This window comes from Thamnophis sirtalis, unplaced genomic scaffold, assembly GCF_051295495.1.
Source record: "Thamnophis sirtalis isolate CommonGarterSnake01/CBP01778 unplaced genomic scaffold, rThaSir2_p1.2 scaffold_10, whole genome shotgun sequence".
NCBI lineage: Eukaryota > Metazoa > Chordata > Lepidosauria > Squamata > Natricidae > Thamnophis > Thamnophis sirtalis.
This window is the reverse complement of record NW_028261390.1, coordinates 12126031-12142143: the sequence shown is the minus strand read 5'-3', so window position 1 is coordinate 12142143 and position 16113 is coordinate 12126031. Positions and strand designations below refer to the sequence as shown.

At 41.5% G+C, this 16113-nt stretch overlaps 1 protein-coding gene across 4 annotated transcripts in view; it reads right to left on the bottom strand.

Annotated features, from left to right (window-relative positions):
* Positions 1–3789: 3789 nt before the first annotated feature.
* NUDT9 (nudix hydrolase 9) overlaps positions 3790–16113 on the bottom strand; it is a 15587-nt gene continuing 3263 nt past the window's right edge. Inside the window, exons 2-9 of one of the 4 annotated variants that reach the window (XM_087724085.1) lie at positions 15915–16113; positions 14098–14334; positions 12705–12800; positions 12219–12305; positions 9363–9474; positions 7093–7239; positions 5520–5604; positions 3790–4068 (exon numbers count right to left, since the gene is read on the bottom strand). The exon at positions 15915–16113 is cut by the window's right edge and continues 51 nt beyond it. In XM_087724085.1, coding sequence (XP_087580211.1) covers positions 3914–4068; positions 5520–5604; positions 7093–7239; positions 9363–9474; positions 12219–12305; positions 12705–12800; positions 14098–14334; positions 15915–16060 — 1065 coding nt within the window. In that variant the 5' untranslated portion in view covers positions 16061–16113 and the 3' untranslated portion in view covers positions 3790–3913. Of the gene's footprint in view, positions 4069–5519; positions 5605–7092; positions 7240–9362; positions 9475–12218; positions 12306–12704; positions 12801–14097; positions 14335–14861; positions 14969–15914 lie in introns of those variants that run through there. The other 3 variants (XM_087724087.1, XM_087724088.1, XM_087724086.1) reach the window with 3 other exon arrangements.

Sequence of the window (16113 nt, the reverse complement as noted above, 5' to 3'; positions counted from 1 at the left end):
GACACTCCCAGTAGTGCATATTTGTCAGTTTTGTAAGGGAGTGGAATGCAGATCAACCATATTAATTAGCTTACTATTAAAGACTTGCTGTAATAATCTAATATTTATTTTGTTCCTAGGGCTTCCAACCTCTCCTAGGGGTAAGTAGTTTATGTTGTTTTATATACATAAAACTCACTTTCTTGTCCTCATCCAGCTTAAACAGTGCTAGAAAGGCAGATTCCTCACCATATAATCATTCCATCCCATCTCCTACTTCACCTACTGAAGCAAGTGCTTCCCATGCAGCTTTATGGTAGAGGTAGTCCTCTACTTATGCCCACAGTTGGGTCAGTTGCCTAGAGAGCTAAGTGAGTTCTGCCCAATTTTAGTACTTTTTTTTTTTTACCATTGCTATTTAGCACCTACTGCTGTTGTTAAGTGAATTGCATGGTTGTTATCTGGATTCAGCTTTGCCCATTGACTGTACTTGGAAACCGACTTCAAATGGTGATCACATGCCTCCCGGATATTTCAGCCGTCATAAACACATGCTAGTTGCCAAGCAGCCAAATTTTAATCATATGACCGTAGGGATGTTGTGACGGTCATATGTGCAAGGACCAGTCATAAATCACTTTTTCAGTGCTGTTGTAACCTTGAACACTGGCTGAATGAATAAATAGTTCTGGTAGCAGAATGATGATATCTTCCCAGCATTACCATTTTCAGTGGAAATTTGTATGCAGGAAAAGTGATGTCTGGAAGGCCAATAATTTTGCCCTTGTACCAACAACTGAGACTTTTCTAGACCATGGCCAGACACAGAATAATACTAGATTTGGAAGGGACCTTGGAGGCCTTCTAGTCCAGCCCCCTGCTCAGGCAGGAAACGCTATACCATTTCAGACAAATGGTTGTCCAATCTCTTCTTTAAAACTTCCAGTGTTGGAGACTTTCACAACCTCTGGAGGAAGTTGTTCCACTGGTTGTGCAGTGTCTTTTTGAAAGCCTCCAGTAAAGGAGCACTCACAACTATTGAAGGCAATAACTTTAGTACAACTTGTACTAAAAATATAGGGTGGGGTTAGAAGCTAGCAACGTATTCCTCTGAAAATATGAAGCCAGAGAATTTTAGTATTAGTTCTGACTTAATGGCAATGTGTACACTCTTGACCTAGGAGCAATGATTGGTGCTTGGTTTTCCTTACCAATGCTCTGAGATCAGGAGGGTCATTCTTTGGGGGAGGGAGGGGGGACTGGGAAATGAAAATGGGGGCAATGCCCCAATTTTGTAAGCATCCTTTTAGTTCTTATGGCACTTGTTGAATGTTGTAATAATAAAACCACTCACAGCTTAATTTCTAAAGTCTCAGACAGGAGAGGGTTAAAACCTGTAGACTATTAGGGCATGCAACCCAAGCACTTGCTTAATAGCACTTCCATAGCAACTTTCCATAAATGCAAAATGCAAACCGGCCTTCTCCAACCAGGTGTCTTCCCAAATGGCTTGGATGAGAAACCCTAACTGTGCCACAGAGCATCCCGGCTTGGGGAAAGCTAATCGCTTGGAAGATCTTCCTGGACCTCATCAGCTATGACCGTAGCATCCAGGTGAAGCTCTCCCAGCACCCCACCCCCACCTGCCTACCATCTCAAACAGGGAGCTGTGGTTTCAGTTTTCAAAACAGACAGAGGTTATTAGTAAGGATTGTGGTACATAAAGATAGGATGTTGTTTTACCTGAGACAAAGAGCATCTATTTAAGACAGTGAAAGCTAGTCTATATGTTGATCATTCCTATGAGAAATTTAAAAAATACTTTTTTTCCCAACAGAAATAGAATCCTTATAGATGCTCTTGGTATGTATCAAGTACTTTTTGGTATTCTATTATATTCTTTGATTATTCTATTAAATGTTTGTTGTCCACAAGATTTGACACCAAACTTACAATTGGAGGTGTCATTTTTATGAATCTATGTATGTATGTATGTATGTATGTATGTATGTATGTATCTATCTATCTATCTATCTATCTATCTATCTATCTATCTATCTATCTATCATCTATCTATCTATCTATCATCTATCTCTGTCTCTTAATCTAATCCATTTCTATCTATCTATCATCTATCTATCTATCTATCTATCTATCTATCATCTATCTATCATCTATCTATTATCACTGTTCTTTGTGAAGGCAATCAAAGTATATAGCATTAAATCTCAAGAATTTGCTTGAATACAGTACTTCACTGCAAGAAAATATGCAATATAAAGATACCTTATGAGTAGCCCCAGAAATTTTATCCAACTCTTAATTGTAGATGCCAGAAATTGAACCTAATATCTTGTGCATGCTCCACATTGAGTAGTACTCCAGCTATATAATGGCTAGGCATGTAACCCACCCTGCTTCTTCACCTTCATCCCATTGCCTTTTTTCAACTGCAGTCAAGTTATACCTAAATGTCTGAGCATTCAGTTCTCATAATCCATTACTCAATTCTGGAATTCAAAGTCCAATCCATCTGAAAAACACCAGGTGACGGAAGGCTAGATTACAAGTAAAAGTATTCCAGAATTGCTTATTTGTTGTACATATTATATATATCATGTGTCATAGGGGAAACTATACCTGTAATTTGGAACTGTGCACAAAAAGTTTGCTACCTAGTTGCGGCATTACAAAACTCAACAGTTGTTCAACAATAAAATCTTTTTTTTATTTCTAAAGGTGACAATGAAAATGTGAGAGATCATCCAAGACGACTTACCTATTTCTAATTTCTTGCTACAGTTGCCAAACCACAGCTTTAATGCATTCTAAATGTTGTATTTACTCTAAATATTAAGAATCTTCATTTCATTGATAACAGTGTGCGTTTCTATTGTGAAGTTATGTTCTGAATGATATGTAAAACCATCTAATATAAGGCAATGATAACTTTGGCAAAGTACTGAATTCTCTTTCTTAATCTTAAACGTATGGAGTTTTTTTAAAAAGAAACCATAAGCTTTGATTTGCCAATTGTTGGGTTTATTGCACAAATGCATTACCTTTCTAATAAAAAAAAACGCTTAAGTAAATAATACAAACAGTGTAATATATTTTTGTTTGTGGAACTGAAATGAGCATCATTTATTCTCTCTGAAGCAAAAACAAATGTTCTAGTTTTTAGTTTGCATATTTTTACTGCTCCTGTTCATTGCATCATTGCATAACAGCTCACAAAAGCGTAACTGCAACATAAAGTCAAGTCAGTAACTTAGAGAGATGTTTTTATTCTCAAAAGACACACATTTAAGCTGTTCAATGAGCTGACAACTACAGAGATTTTTGGCAGCTGTATCTTTCAACAATATTACTGGTGGACCACAAAAACCTCAATATTAGTCATTTATTTTGTGTACAAAACAGGTATACAACAGATAAATCCAATACTTAGTAGAATTACGTGATTAAAAAGGCACAATGTAGCCAACACTAAACATTTTTAAGTTCCAATGATTTCAACCGAAGAATGTCAGAAAATGTGTGAAATCTTGCATCTTTAATTCATAGCAATAGCAATAGCAATAGCAGTTAGACTTATATACCGCTTCATAGGGCTTTCAGCCCTCTCTAAGCGGTTTACAGAGTCAGCATATTGCCCCCAACAACAATCCGGGTCCTCATTTTACCCACCTCGGAAGGATGGAAGGCTGAGTCAACCCTGAGCCGGTGAGATTTGAACAGCCGAACTGCAGAACTGCAGTCGGCTGAAGTAGCCTGCAGTGCTGCATTTAACCACTGCGCCACCTTGGCTCATTAATTCATGCGCCAACAATGTCCTAAAAAGCATTTTCTTCCCATTCTCCTGCTACATTACCATCTGAAATGATAGGATTTAATTTATGGTTTGATGTTAGTCCTATCATGTCAACAAAAGTCAGTCTTCCTTCCAGTGAGCTCCTCTTTTCTCTGCTACAAGTCGGACAAAGTTAGAGTGGCTGGCATACAGTGTAAGTTTTTCACTAATATCCACCCATTTCACTTTCCCAGCGTCATCTCCTGCTTCCAGGTGTAAATTCTTCATGGCTTCTCCTATTAATACAAAGAGAGATATTATGGAATTCATCTGATTTCTTTCTATTCTACAAAATGGGCTGGCATTTCATTTCCTTCTCCTTCCAATCTCTACCAGCCTCTACCAAAAAGCATGGAAGCAAAGCATGAGCCATGGTGGCTCAATGGTTAGAATGCAGTACTGCAGGCTACTTCTGCTGACTGCAGGCTGCCTGCAATTTGGCAGTTCAAATCCCACCAGGCTCAAGGTTGACTCAGCCTTCCATCCTTCTGAGGTGGGTAAAATGAGGGCCCAGATTGTTGGGGGCAATAATCTGACTCTGTAAACTGCTTAGAGAGGACTGTAAAGCAGTGTAAAGCGGTATATAAGTCTAAGTGCTGTTGTTATCATTGAATTTTCTGTTATGACTGAAATCATAAGAGAGTGGGGGTGGGGATGCTGGCTCAGGAATTCTGGGAGTTGAAGTCCACAAGTCATAAAGGGGCCATAGTTCCCCACCTCTGCCTTAGAGCTAGTAGGAATTTTTTAAATGATGGATTGCCTGTCAATTATTCCTAAAAGTCAGACTCAGTGGGAAGAGCCATAGCCCTGTAGTAGAGCATATCAATCTCTGACATCCTAACCTGGATTAGGGTCCTATCTAAAATACAGGATAGGTGCTACTTACAGCTACTTGTTTAGTGACCATCTGAAGTTACAACAGCATTGACAAAAGTGACTTGTGACTGTTTTTCACATTTACGACTGTTGCAACGTCCCCATGGCTGTGTGATCACAATTCAGATGCTTGCCAAGTGGAGTGCATTGATGTTGGTGTCGGCAAGCGTCCCAGAATCATGTGATCCCCTTTTCCGATCTTCTGACAAGCAAAATTGATGGGAAAGCCAGATTCGTTTAACAACCATATTGCTAACTTAGAAACTGTAGTTGTTAAGTGAATAACAACTGCGACAAGGAAGGTCATAAAATGGGGCAAAAATCCAGAATGGGACAACTCGCCACGGCCAATTCATTGTGGGACAATCCAACAATTCAATGTAATTACTTAAAATAATTATAAAAGTATTTTAATTTTTGTTATTCATGTTACATTTTGTCCCTCCTTTGGCACTCTTTCTTTAATGATTCTGTTCCACCATTTCTTCAAGTTGGCCACGGTGAGTTGTCCTAGACTCACCAAAGACACTGTCTCACTTAGCAATGGAAATTTTGGACTCAATGTTGTCTGTAAGTTGAGGACGACCTGTATCAATATGGCCAATACAGATCTAGAGGGAAGAAAGTCTTAACTTGAAGCAGAACTGGACTGAGAATTCTGGTGTCCCAATCTAATATAAAACATGACATCAAAAGACTGTCTACCATTAATAGAAAAATAGAACTGTCAGTACAATGACACTGTGTGATATTATAATGAACACTGCTGAATTACAATCAAAGGTTTTATTCCACAGGCCCGGCTTCTCACCAGATTCATCATGATAGTTCACTGCTTCTGTTTCCATCCAAGCATTGTCAGTATTACGAGGATCATCCACATACCCTTTATAAGCCTAAAAAAATAAATTAAAAAAGCAAAATACAGGATCTTTAGGACAAGGTGTTATATTTTATTTACTGACATATTTGTTTATTAATCAGATTTATATCCCACCACCCACATAATCTAGGCACAAATAAGAATAACAATATAATTATCTCTATTGGGGAAAAAAGTACGATATAGACAGCATCTGGCATCAGCTCCCATACAGCTGTTTCCAGAAGGTGGTTAATATTGGAGCCCAATGAACTCCCTGTGGAAGGCAAACAGGGCCTATTAAAACAAGATGTGGCTTCCAAGGTTGGCTGATCTAATGTGAAAATGGACAACAGCCAGTTTCTTCTGGTAACATCAAAGCAGTTGGACTTGGGCTGATTCCAATGAAGTGCAGATAACCTGCTGCCTATTCATAATAGCTTTATATGTTAAACCATTAAATGATCCTGTGCCCAAAACTTCATGTTAGATGTTAAGTAACTGGGGGGAGTGGGAAACAGCCATGCCAGGTTCTCCTTCATAACATCACGGATGGGAATAAAAACCACTGTAAAACAGAGCATCCAATTTCAAGCCAATTTAACTATCTAAATCTGTTGTGTTAAGTGAGCTAAATGTTGTCATTTTACCTACTATTCAGGGTTTATAAGTGGAGAAATTAATAATGTTCCAATTTACTTGAAGAGTCTCAGCAATCTTTCCATTTACCATATTTTTTAGAGTATAAGACACTCTGAAGTATAAGACGCACCTAAGTTTTGGGGAGGAAAACAAAGGGGGGGGGAATCTGCTTCTGTCTCCCAGCAATTTGCCTCCTTGCAGCAAACAGCAAACAATACAGATGATATACACTGTTTGTGGTATTACATTTCAGACTATACTTGTACCGATAATGTTAAAATTGATGTGGCTTTCTGGAAGTATACGTTATTCTCTGCTATTTAAAAGAAGATACAATAGCACTGGGCCTCTTTAGATCCAGCATTTATTTTAAAAAGCTTCATTTTGTTAAGTTGTCTAGAACAATAATAAAGCAGTCTTTAAAAAATAAGTCTAATAAGTTGAACATTCTATAGGCATTTATAGTTATTGACTTAGCTCCTTGCAGGAAAGAGCCTATTTCAGTTTAGCCTGATTAGCACAAGGGGAAAAAATCTACCTCTGCCTCCCAGCAATTTGCCTCCTTGCAGCAAACAGCTAACAGCCCATTTCAGTTTCAGTTTCAGCACAGGCCTCCCAATGATCAGCTGTTTCAGGCTGCAGGGATTGCCATAGCCTATTGCCGCCGCCACAAGCCCCATTTTCCACATTTGCTGCAAGGAGGTGAATTGCTGGGAGGCAGAGGCCAAAGGGTGGGGGCCAGTGGTTGGGTAGTTGGGGCTACCTTCGGTGTATAAGACCCACCCAAATTTTCACCCTCTTTTAGGGGGGGAGTGTGTCTTATACTCCGAAAAATACGGTAATATTTAAAGAGCTTAAAAACACAAGAAAGGTCACTTACCACAAAGTGATCCTGACTGAAGAGCCTATTCAGGTGTTCCTCCATCTCTTCTTTCTCCGCCGTAGTTTTCTGCAAAGAGTTCAAGGCCTCTTCACTAAATTCTCGCTTTAGAGCAGCAGATAACCTCTCTCCTGGGTCTACCATTCCCTAAAGGAAGATTATAACCTGTCATATAATGTTCTGGCACATAATCGATAATAGCTATTGGGAAGGATGGTTGGGGTGATGCTGTAGGTATTGTAAGATCGTAGACTGAACACCAGCTGCTAATGTGATAGGTAGGCAATTAGCATGACTTGCACAACGTCGACATGACATACAGTATCTCACAGAAGTGAATACACCCGCTCACATTTTGTAAATATTTAAGTATATCTTTTCATGTGACTACACTGAAGAAATGACACTTGACTACAATGTAAAGTAGTGGGTATACAGTTGTATAACAGCGTGACCCGTCAAAACCGCGCTCGACTAAACCGTGCCTGATTAAACCGCGTCGCTGACGTCATCAACAGGGCGACAACAGCCAGCGCGGAGAAAGAAGGGTGCTTTAAATAGCGCTTTGAAAGCAAGCCGATTCAACTTAAGGTAAGGGTTAGGTTTAGGGTTAGGTTTAGGGTTAGGTTTAGGGTTAGGTTTAGGGTTAGGGTTAGGTTTATGGTTAGGTTAAGGGTTAGGGTTAGGGTTAGGTTAAGGGTTAGGGTTAGGTTTAGGGTTAGGTTAAGGGTTAGGATTAGGTTTAGGGTTAGGTTAAGGGTTAGGTTTAGGATTAGGGTTAGGGTTAGGTTAAGGGTTAGGTTTAGGGTTAGGTTTAGGATTAGGTTTAGGGGGGTTAGGTTTAGGTTTAGGGGTTAATTTTAGGTTTAGGGTTTACAGCGTGCTTCTGTCTCCGCGCTGTTGTCACCCTGTTGATGACGTCAGCGACACGGTTTAGTCGGGCGCGGTTTAGTCAAGCGCGGTTTTGTGGTGGAACCGTATAACAGTGTAAATGTGATGTCCCCTCAAAATAACACATTAATGTCTAAACCCCTGGCAACAAAAGTGAGTACACCCCTAAGTGATAATGTCCAAATGGGGCCCAAATAGCCATTGTCCCTCCCTGGTGTCATGTGACTCGTTAGTTAGTTAATTTGGTGTTATCGTTCTCACTCTCTCATACTGGTCACTGGAACTTCAACATGGCACCTCATAGTAATGAACTCTCTGAGGATCTGAAAAAACGAATTGTTGCTCTACATGAAGATTTATACTTAAAATGTTTACAAAATGTGAGGGGCCGTACTCGATTCTGTACATGATGTGTCATTTTGAAGACTTTATTGGTCCTCTTGGATCCCTGTGTTCAGGAAATACTTTGATTACTGTATTTTTGGAATGAAAATCGGAGTGTGTTTTATACACTGAATGCAGAATTTTTTGCCTCCCAAAACCCCGCCCTCTTCACCAAAATGGCCGTGCATAGCTTTTAGGAGACTTCCAGAGCGCTCCAGGAGGTTGGGGAGGGCAAAAATGAATGAAAAACAGGCCGATTTTTGCTCAATTTCCCCCCCCCCCAGCAGCACTCTATAAGCCTCATAAAGGCTATGTGTGCCCTTTTTTGACAAAAAACAGACCATTTTTTTGCTCGTTTTTGCCCCCCCCCCCCCAAGAGCACTCTACAAGCCTCCTAAAAGCTATTCATGCCCTTTTTTGGGGGAAAAACAACCGGGCCCATTTCTGCAAAAAACGAGCCATTTTTGGGAGGTCTGCAGAGTGCAAAAACTTTTTTTAAAAATTTATCTCTTCAAAATCTTGGTGCGTCTTATACTCCTGTACGTCTTATATTCTGAAAAATACGGTAGTTATATATTTTCCCTTGCAGGACCATTGATTGGTTTCTAGAAGGCGGCGATTTATATATTTGTTATTTATAACAAATTTATAATTACAGGCTGATTATTACACTGTGAACAGAATGGAAGGGGAAGCTGTTTATTTGCTTTGAGAAATTGCATATCTCTCTTCCAAATTTCAATTTCACAGGGGAGCTTATGTGTTTCTGACAAATGTCATTAAGGGCATTACAACAGCGGGACAGAAATGTAACTCCTGCAGCCTTGTTCACAAATTATTACCGCAAGGAGGATTGTCTTTTTGCAAACAATTTTGCAAATTGCCTTTCACATGCTTAGCTAATATATAAACTGGAGCATACGCAAACATATATTGTACACACATATTTCAGACGTGCAGATATTTTTTCCTGAAATCGTTGTTTTTGTTCTCACCCCTGGAATGGCCCATTCTCCACAGTCCTTTCTTTTGATAGCAATAAACTGTAAGATGTTTTTACCAGATATCGGATGAGCTGTTTTATTCCCACTGCTATCTCTCTTCCATCTGAAAGTTATACCAAGATCGTTAAAATTCTCAAAATTCAAGAAGAAATGCAGTATGTTACAACAGAGAGATGGCACATAGGTCCAGGGAGCACATGTAGGCATAATGTTTTATCCACCACAAGGTCAAATTCATTGCATAAAGTTGCACAAACAGCATGTAAATAAAGGAAGAGTTGAAGGGGTCAGAGGAGAGTAAATATATGGTTCAAAGTTCATTCCCTTAACGTTACACCATGGCTGGGAATTGGCATGTGTACAAATCTAGACGTCTATATTTGAACTGGCAGGAAACTTAAACCAGCTATGATGTCAATGGAGACTCAACCATCATGCTAAAGGTGTCTAAAGATTGAATCATGGCAACTGGACCAAACTTTGTTAATGTGAGACATTTCGTTGCTCATCCAAGCAACCTCATCAGTCAGAGCAAAATTAGTTAGCCAAAGACTCAGAGAGTTGCTGGAAAGCGGCAACTTTTGCCCCACCAACCTCAAGGGTCTCTCCCCAAAATTAAAGGTGCAACCTTTAAACCAACCATATAAAATTTGAGTTCTAAACTAGAACTAAATGTCCCTGTTGGCAAAGGAATCATGATTTTTTTTTTTTTACAGATAGAATATTTGTAGCTCAGGATTAAACAGATGAGCGTGGTGGTTGTTTTTTTGCAGACACTTCATTACCCAACTAGATAACATCATCAGTGCTGGTAAGGGAGTAGAGTTTGCTCTCATTTTATTTACTAGTGGCTTGTCCTGTCAATGTTGGTGTGTCCAGTAGTTTTATATGCTCCTTCTAAGACTGCAAATAATTCTAGATCGGGAGTGTCAAAGTCGATTTCATTGAGGGCCGCATCAGGGTTGTGTTTGACCTCAGGGGGCTGGGGTGGGCGTGGCCAAGGTGGCCCATTTTCGTTCTGTTTTTGCTGGCAGGGGGCTGCAGTAGATCGACACCTCATAGAGGGGAGCAACTATTCCAGGGCTGGCAAACGTTTTTTGTGACAATGGGCCTGTTTTTCTTTTCTTTTCCCAAAACAAGGCATGCATAGGCTTTGGGAGGTGTGTAGAATGCTCTTGGGAGCTGTGGGGGGGGGGGGGGGAATGAGCAAAAATGACCCATTTTCCGCTTATTTTTGCCCTCCCCAACCCCCAGGAGCATTTTGCAGGCCTCCCAAACCCTCTGCATGTCCATTTTTGTGAAGTGGATGGAGTTTCAGGAGGCCAAAAATGCTGTATTCAGTGGTATAAGACGCACTCAGATTTTCTCCCCTTTTGGGGGGGGGGGGGAAGGTGCATCTTATACTCAGAAAAATATGGCAACCCAACATAGCACAACCAGCACAACCTGTGAAAAAGGATAACTGCTTGTTGTGGCCCAGCAGGAGCTGTTGGAGCTGCTAATAGACTCCAATAGCAAGGGACCCTATGAGTCGGCTCTGGACAATGTGGAGGACCCTGGGCAGGGTTCAGACTCTGAGCAGGGTCCAGAGAGGCTGGTTGACCACCAGGAGGTGCCTGAGGCATGGAGCAGTGGTGAAAGCCAAAGGGAGCTTGTCCCTGACGTCAGGCTCTGGAGCAGTGGGGAGGAGCAAAGGGAGTTGATCCCGCACGCCCGGCAGAGATGGGCGGATAATGCCGGCAGCAATTAAGGAAATATAGAAGATAATCGGGCCCAGGTGGTTGTAATTAGGCTCCTCTCAAGAGAGTATATAAGAAGAGACTTTGAGAGGAGACCTTTTGCAGGACACAACCGTTATACTAAAGCTGGAGAAGCTCTTGTGTATATTTCTTATCTGTGGGAGTCTGGGTTGCTCCCAAAGTCTTGTCTGTGAGTAATTACTGTGAATAAATTGGCTAACAGTAACCTTGCATCGGCGTGACTCACCGTACGGAGCGGGGTCAGAACAACTGCTGTACACCAAAAACATCTCAGAAACTACCAACAGACTATTACAACACCACAGCACACACACCAACTAAAACCTTTAAAAACATCTCTAAGTAAATCAACGGACCCAGCAGCCCTAGAAGAAAAAAACAGGCAACATCTATAGCATACAATGTAAGGAATGCAACAGCCATTACGTAGGACAAACAGACAGAAAATTAGCCGAGTGCATTTACAAACACCAATTAGCAGTCAGAAGACATGATGGAATCTCCTTAATTTCACCACACATGGATAGATTTAACCATAGTTTCAACTGGGAAACTAAGCATCCTAGACCAAGCCAAGTCCAAAAACACTAGGGAATTTCTGGAAGCCTGACACTCAGAAAAATCTGCCACCTACATACCATTCAAAAGAGACAATCAAATATCCCAAAAGGAAACAAAAACACCAAAACACCTTCTCCCCAGCCATCAAGACCACGATGAGCAGATTGATGACAAGTTTAGTACTAGATGAACAGTCAAGAAGCAAACAATTATCAAGCGCTAGGGAAATCGGGAGATTCAGGTTGTTCAAATGAGTATAAAGATTTGTTGCATGCTTCAGTTCTCTACAAAAATCTGACCTACTAATAGTCAAGGGAAATGAGACGGAATTAAGAAGGCATTCAAAGTGGGCTGGAGTTAGATCTCTGGTGGATGCGCAAGGACTCGTGACTGATGATGCATTTGACCCCTCCCTCGGGCTCAGCCTGGTCATCTCCTACAACAATACCCCAATCAATCATATTAAGGTGAGAAATGAAACATCCTTGGTGGACATATATCGCCTGCATCATGTTGTTTTTTTTACCTTGTTATTAGAGGATCAGCAGCATGATTGGGTCCCCAACGCCCCAGCAGACCTCGTCCCACCAATCCTGTCCTGCCTACAGGATTCCTGAAAATAACAGAGGTCTGGCTGTAATTCAGTGTTTTTTAAACTTGGCAATTTTAAGATGTGTGGACTTCCACCCCAGAATTCTCCAGCCAGGATAAAGAAAGCACAGTGAAAATACAAATTAACAATGCTGGCACATCATGATGGCCCAATTTCTCTAAGCTACAGAAAAAGAAACTGATTTCAGGCCAGGCCACAGATCTTCATGCATAAAGGTTACATTCATATATCACGTTAAATTAAAATGTGGATTTACTGTTTGTAACTTTACATATTGATGAATACCTTAGTGGTATTTTGATTTATATGTGGTTTGTGAAGCCAGTTTATTCAATGAATTCTACTTATTAAGCCACTGCTTAATTTGAAGTGTCTACTTAGCTAAAGACTGCCGCGTACCTGGGCCTCCCATTTTCCACGTTATATAAGTCACCGTGGCTTCTCCTTTCCACTTGCCCATCCTTCTCGTTGAACTTTGGGGAAAAGCTTTTGGCTCTTTTCAGAAGAGAAAGAAACAAAAACAATGAAAAGATTAGACAAAATATCTCATTAAAATTATGTAAACACTGTTAATTCAAAACACAATTTTGAATTTATTGAAAGACCTCTAATCCCAAATAAGCTTTTTGTCAGCTGAAGTTTACATTCCTCTTCGAAAATTTAGACTTATATTTTAAACCCTTATCAGTTCTTCATTCCATAATACACTTCAGGCTTGCAGTAGTGATTAGTGGCAAATATGGCATGAGTGCCAGAGGTGGCACACAGAGCCCTCTCTGAAGGCACGCGAGCCGTTGTCACGGTTCAGCTATGCTGCACCTCCCACCAGCCAGGTGGTCTTCGGATCTCTGCCACGCATGCACGAAGGGTGGGGTACATGGGGGAGCGCATATATGTGGGGAGGGCGGGGCACATGCATGTGGGGGGCACGCACAATTGCATTTGGGGAGTTCGGGCCAGAGATGGATTTCACATAATTTTACCACCGGTTCACCGTGCATCGAAACTGTGAGTGCGTACAGGCTTGCTTCGTGTTTCAGAGGCTGAAAATGCCCTCCCAGAGCCTCCGCACGATCCCTACATTTACCTGGCATTGCATGGAGACTCCTGGGAAGGGAAGGGCAGCGTGGGTGGGCCAGCCAAAAATTAGCTGGCCAGCGCGCGCATGCACCCTAGAGCAGAGCTAGGGCAACGGCTCGTGTGCCCGCTGATATGGCTCCGCGTGCCACCTGTGGCATGTGTGCTATAGGTTCGCCATCACGGCTGTAGAAGATATCCTACAATTTGGTGCAAAGATCTGAAGCATGAATAATTTACCCACTATGTATTTTTCATAGGTGGCTCAGTGGCTAAGACACTGAGCTTGTCAATCAGAATGGTTGGCAGTTCAGCAGTTAGAATCCCTAGCATCCTGTAACGGAGTGAACTCCTGTTACCTGTCTCAGCTTCTGCCAACCAAGCAGTTCGAAAGCACATAAAAAATGCAAGTAGAAAAATAGGAGCCACCTTTGGTGGGAAGGTAACAGCGTTCCATGCTCCTTCGGCATTTAGTCATGCCGGCCACATGACCACGGAGACGCCTTCGGACAGCGCTGGCTCTTTGGCTTTGAAACGGAGATGAGCCCTGCCCCCTAGAGTCGAGAACAACTAGCACATATGTGCAAAAGGAACCTTTACCTTTATGTCTTTTTCATAAGTACTTTGGCTATTTTTATTTAAATAAATACAATGGGACGTGTTTTTTTTTAAAATTAAGCCAGTCTGTTTGTTTTCATCCTATTGAATGACTCACCCAATCTCTGGGTCTGCCCACTTAGGTCCCGACAAAACACTCGGTGCCGTATAGTCCACAGGACTGTAGTTCTTCCAGTTGATCAACCAGTCCACTTTATCATCGGGTACTTGTGTGCGTTCAACTTTTGATCCTGGATACGGGGACATCCTGGCTTTCCAATGCAGATTTTCTTTTGGCCCCTTACAGTCTGACATTTTCGTTGAGTCTCTGTGGAACCAGTGGTGTGAAGACGGGCTGCAGAAATATATGTACACTCAGAGAGGGAAAAAAGTAAATCTATGGTGTTTTTCTTCTTTACAGAGTCTGATGTTCTACTAGGAAAATCCTGCCTGCTGATCTATTACACTTAGAATAAAGAAGATATCTAGAATTTAATGCAGGGATCCCCAACTCCTGGGGTGACCAGCACTGGTCCGCAGCGTACCAGTAACTGGGCTGTGCAAACAACCAAAGCCCCATCCGCGGGATGCCGGCAGCATGCAAAACCATGCCCCCCTGTGGGCTCTGGAAAAACCTTTCTTCACGGAACTTGTCCCTGGTGCCCAAAAAGTTGGGAACCGCTGATTTAATGTATACAGAAAAATACATCTCACTTTTGTTGATTTCAATAAGATCGTTCTGACCGAGGCTTCCCAAAATCACAAAGCAGACTCCTTGTCCCGACAAAACCCCTTTTTATTAAGCTAATGTGAATTCTTCCAATTCACATCCAGCAAAGTCCCAGCAAACAGTCTTTCAAGGGTGAATTTATAATCACAGACCTCATCAGGCTTGGAGATCTGCCAGGCCGATATCTTCCAAGAGCCACTCTGTAGCAGTACTTGGCAATACTTGGCAAGGAGTCTCTGAGAGTCACGAACAAATCTTCACACTAATTAAACGAACTAATTGTCTCCTGCAAACTTCCTTCCCCTTTCGCTCCTCTTTATTCCCTATGGGAGAGGCCATTGACAGTCCACCTGTGCCTTTATTCATGAGTTGGCCCTTGCTCCTTAACAATTTCCTTCTCCTGGCAGCTCTGCACTTGCACACTTCGGGAACAGACTCCAGCTGTTCTTCTTCCCCCACTGATTTCCGACTCCAAAGGCAGCTGATAACTGAAGAACAACTAAGAAATCAGGGCCGATTTGAGAGTAAAGCCACAAGTGGCCAATGAATGGCCCCTCCCCTAGGAAATAAAAGAGGAGCGAAAGGAGAAATGGGCTTTTGTAGGAAACCATTCGTTTGTTCATTCGTTCGTTCGTTCATTTGTTTCAGTAGTGTGAAGATCTGTCCGTGAATCTCAGAGACTCTGTGCCAAGCCTTTCCTTGCACTGCATTTGGAAAATATTTACATGGCAGCTTTCCAAGCTAGATAAAGTCTGTGGTCATAAATTCACCTTTGAAAGACTGTTTTCCAGGCCTTGGCTGAATGTCAATGAGAGGAATTCACATTCGTTTAATAAAAGGGGTTTTGTCGGGACCAGGAATCTGCTTCGCACCTTTTGGGGAAGCCTAGGTCAGAACACAAGGCTTCATAAACTCCAAGCATCAGCTATTGTGCTATGGCAATATTCTGAACTTTAGCAACCATCAGTTTATTTGCTGATAATAGGTTTGCATTTCACCTTCTAGCTAGAAGCAAAGAGTGGCTTATGTAGGCACTTTTCTTGCATTCACCCCCTCCCCCCCCCAATATTTTGATGTTATTTGACTTGAAAGAATGACTTGCTCAAAAACATGGGCATTTCCAGTGCTAGTCAAACACCTTAACTGTGATGGTTCTCTGACATGGAGATTTGTATAGAAAGTAAATTAAACCATGGAATAAATACCTGTAAGCAAGATTCCTTGTTGTCTGGAATACTGGAGAGAAATTGTGGCAGGACTTTTTAGTAACAACCGAAAGAGTTACAGAAAGAGAAACTACAGTAATGGTTTTGACTAGGAAACTTCTTGCCATACCATGAAGTGAGTTCATAAGAAGCTGGCTTCTTCAGAAAGAAACACTAAGTGCGCATAGAAAAACATACC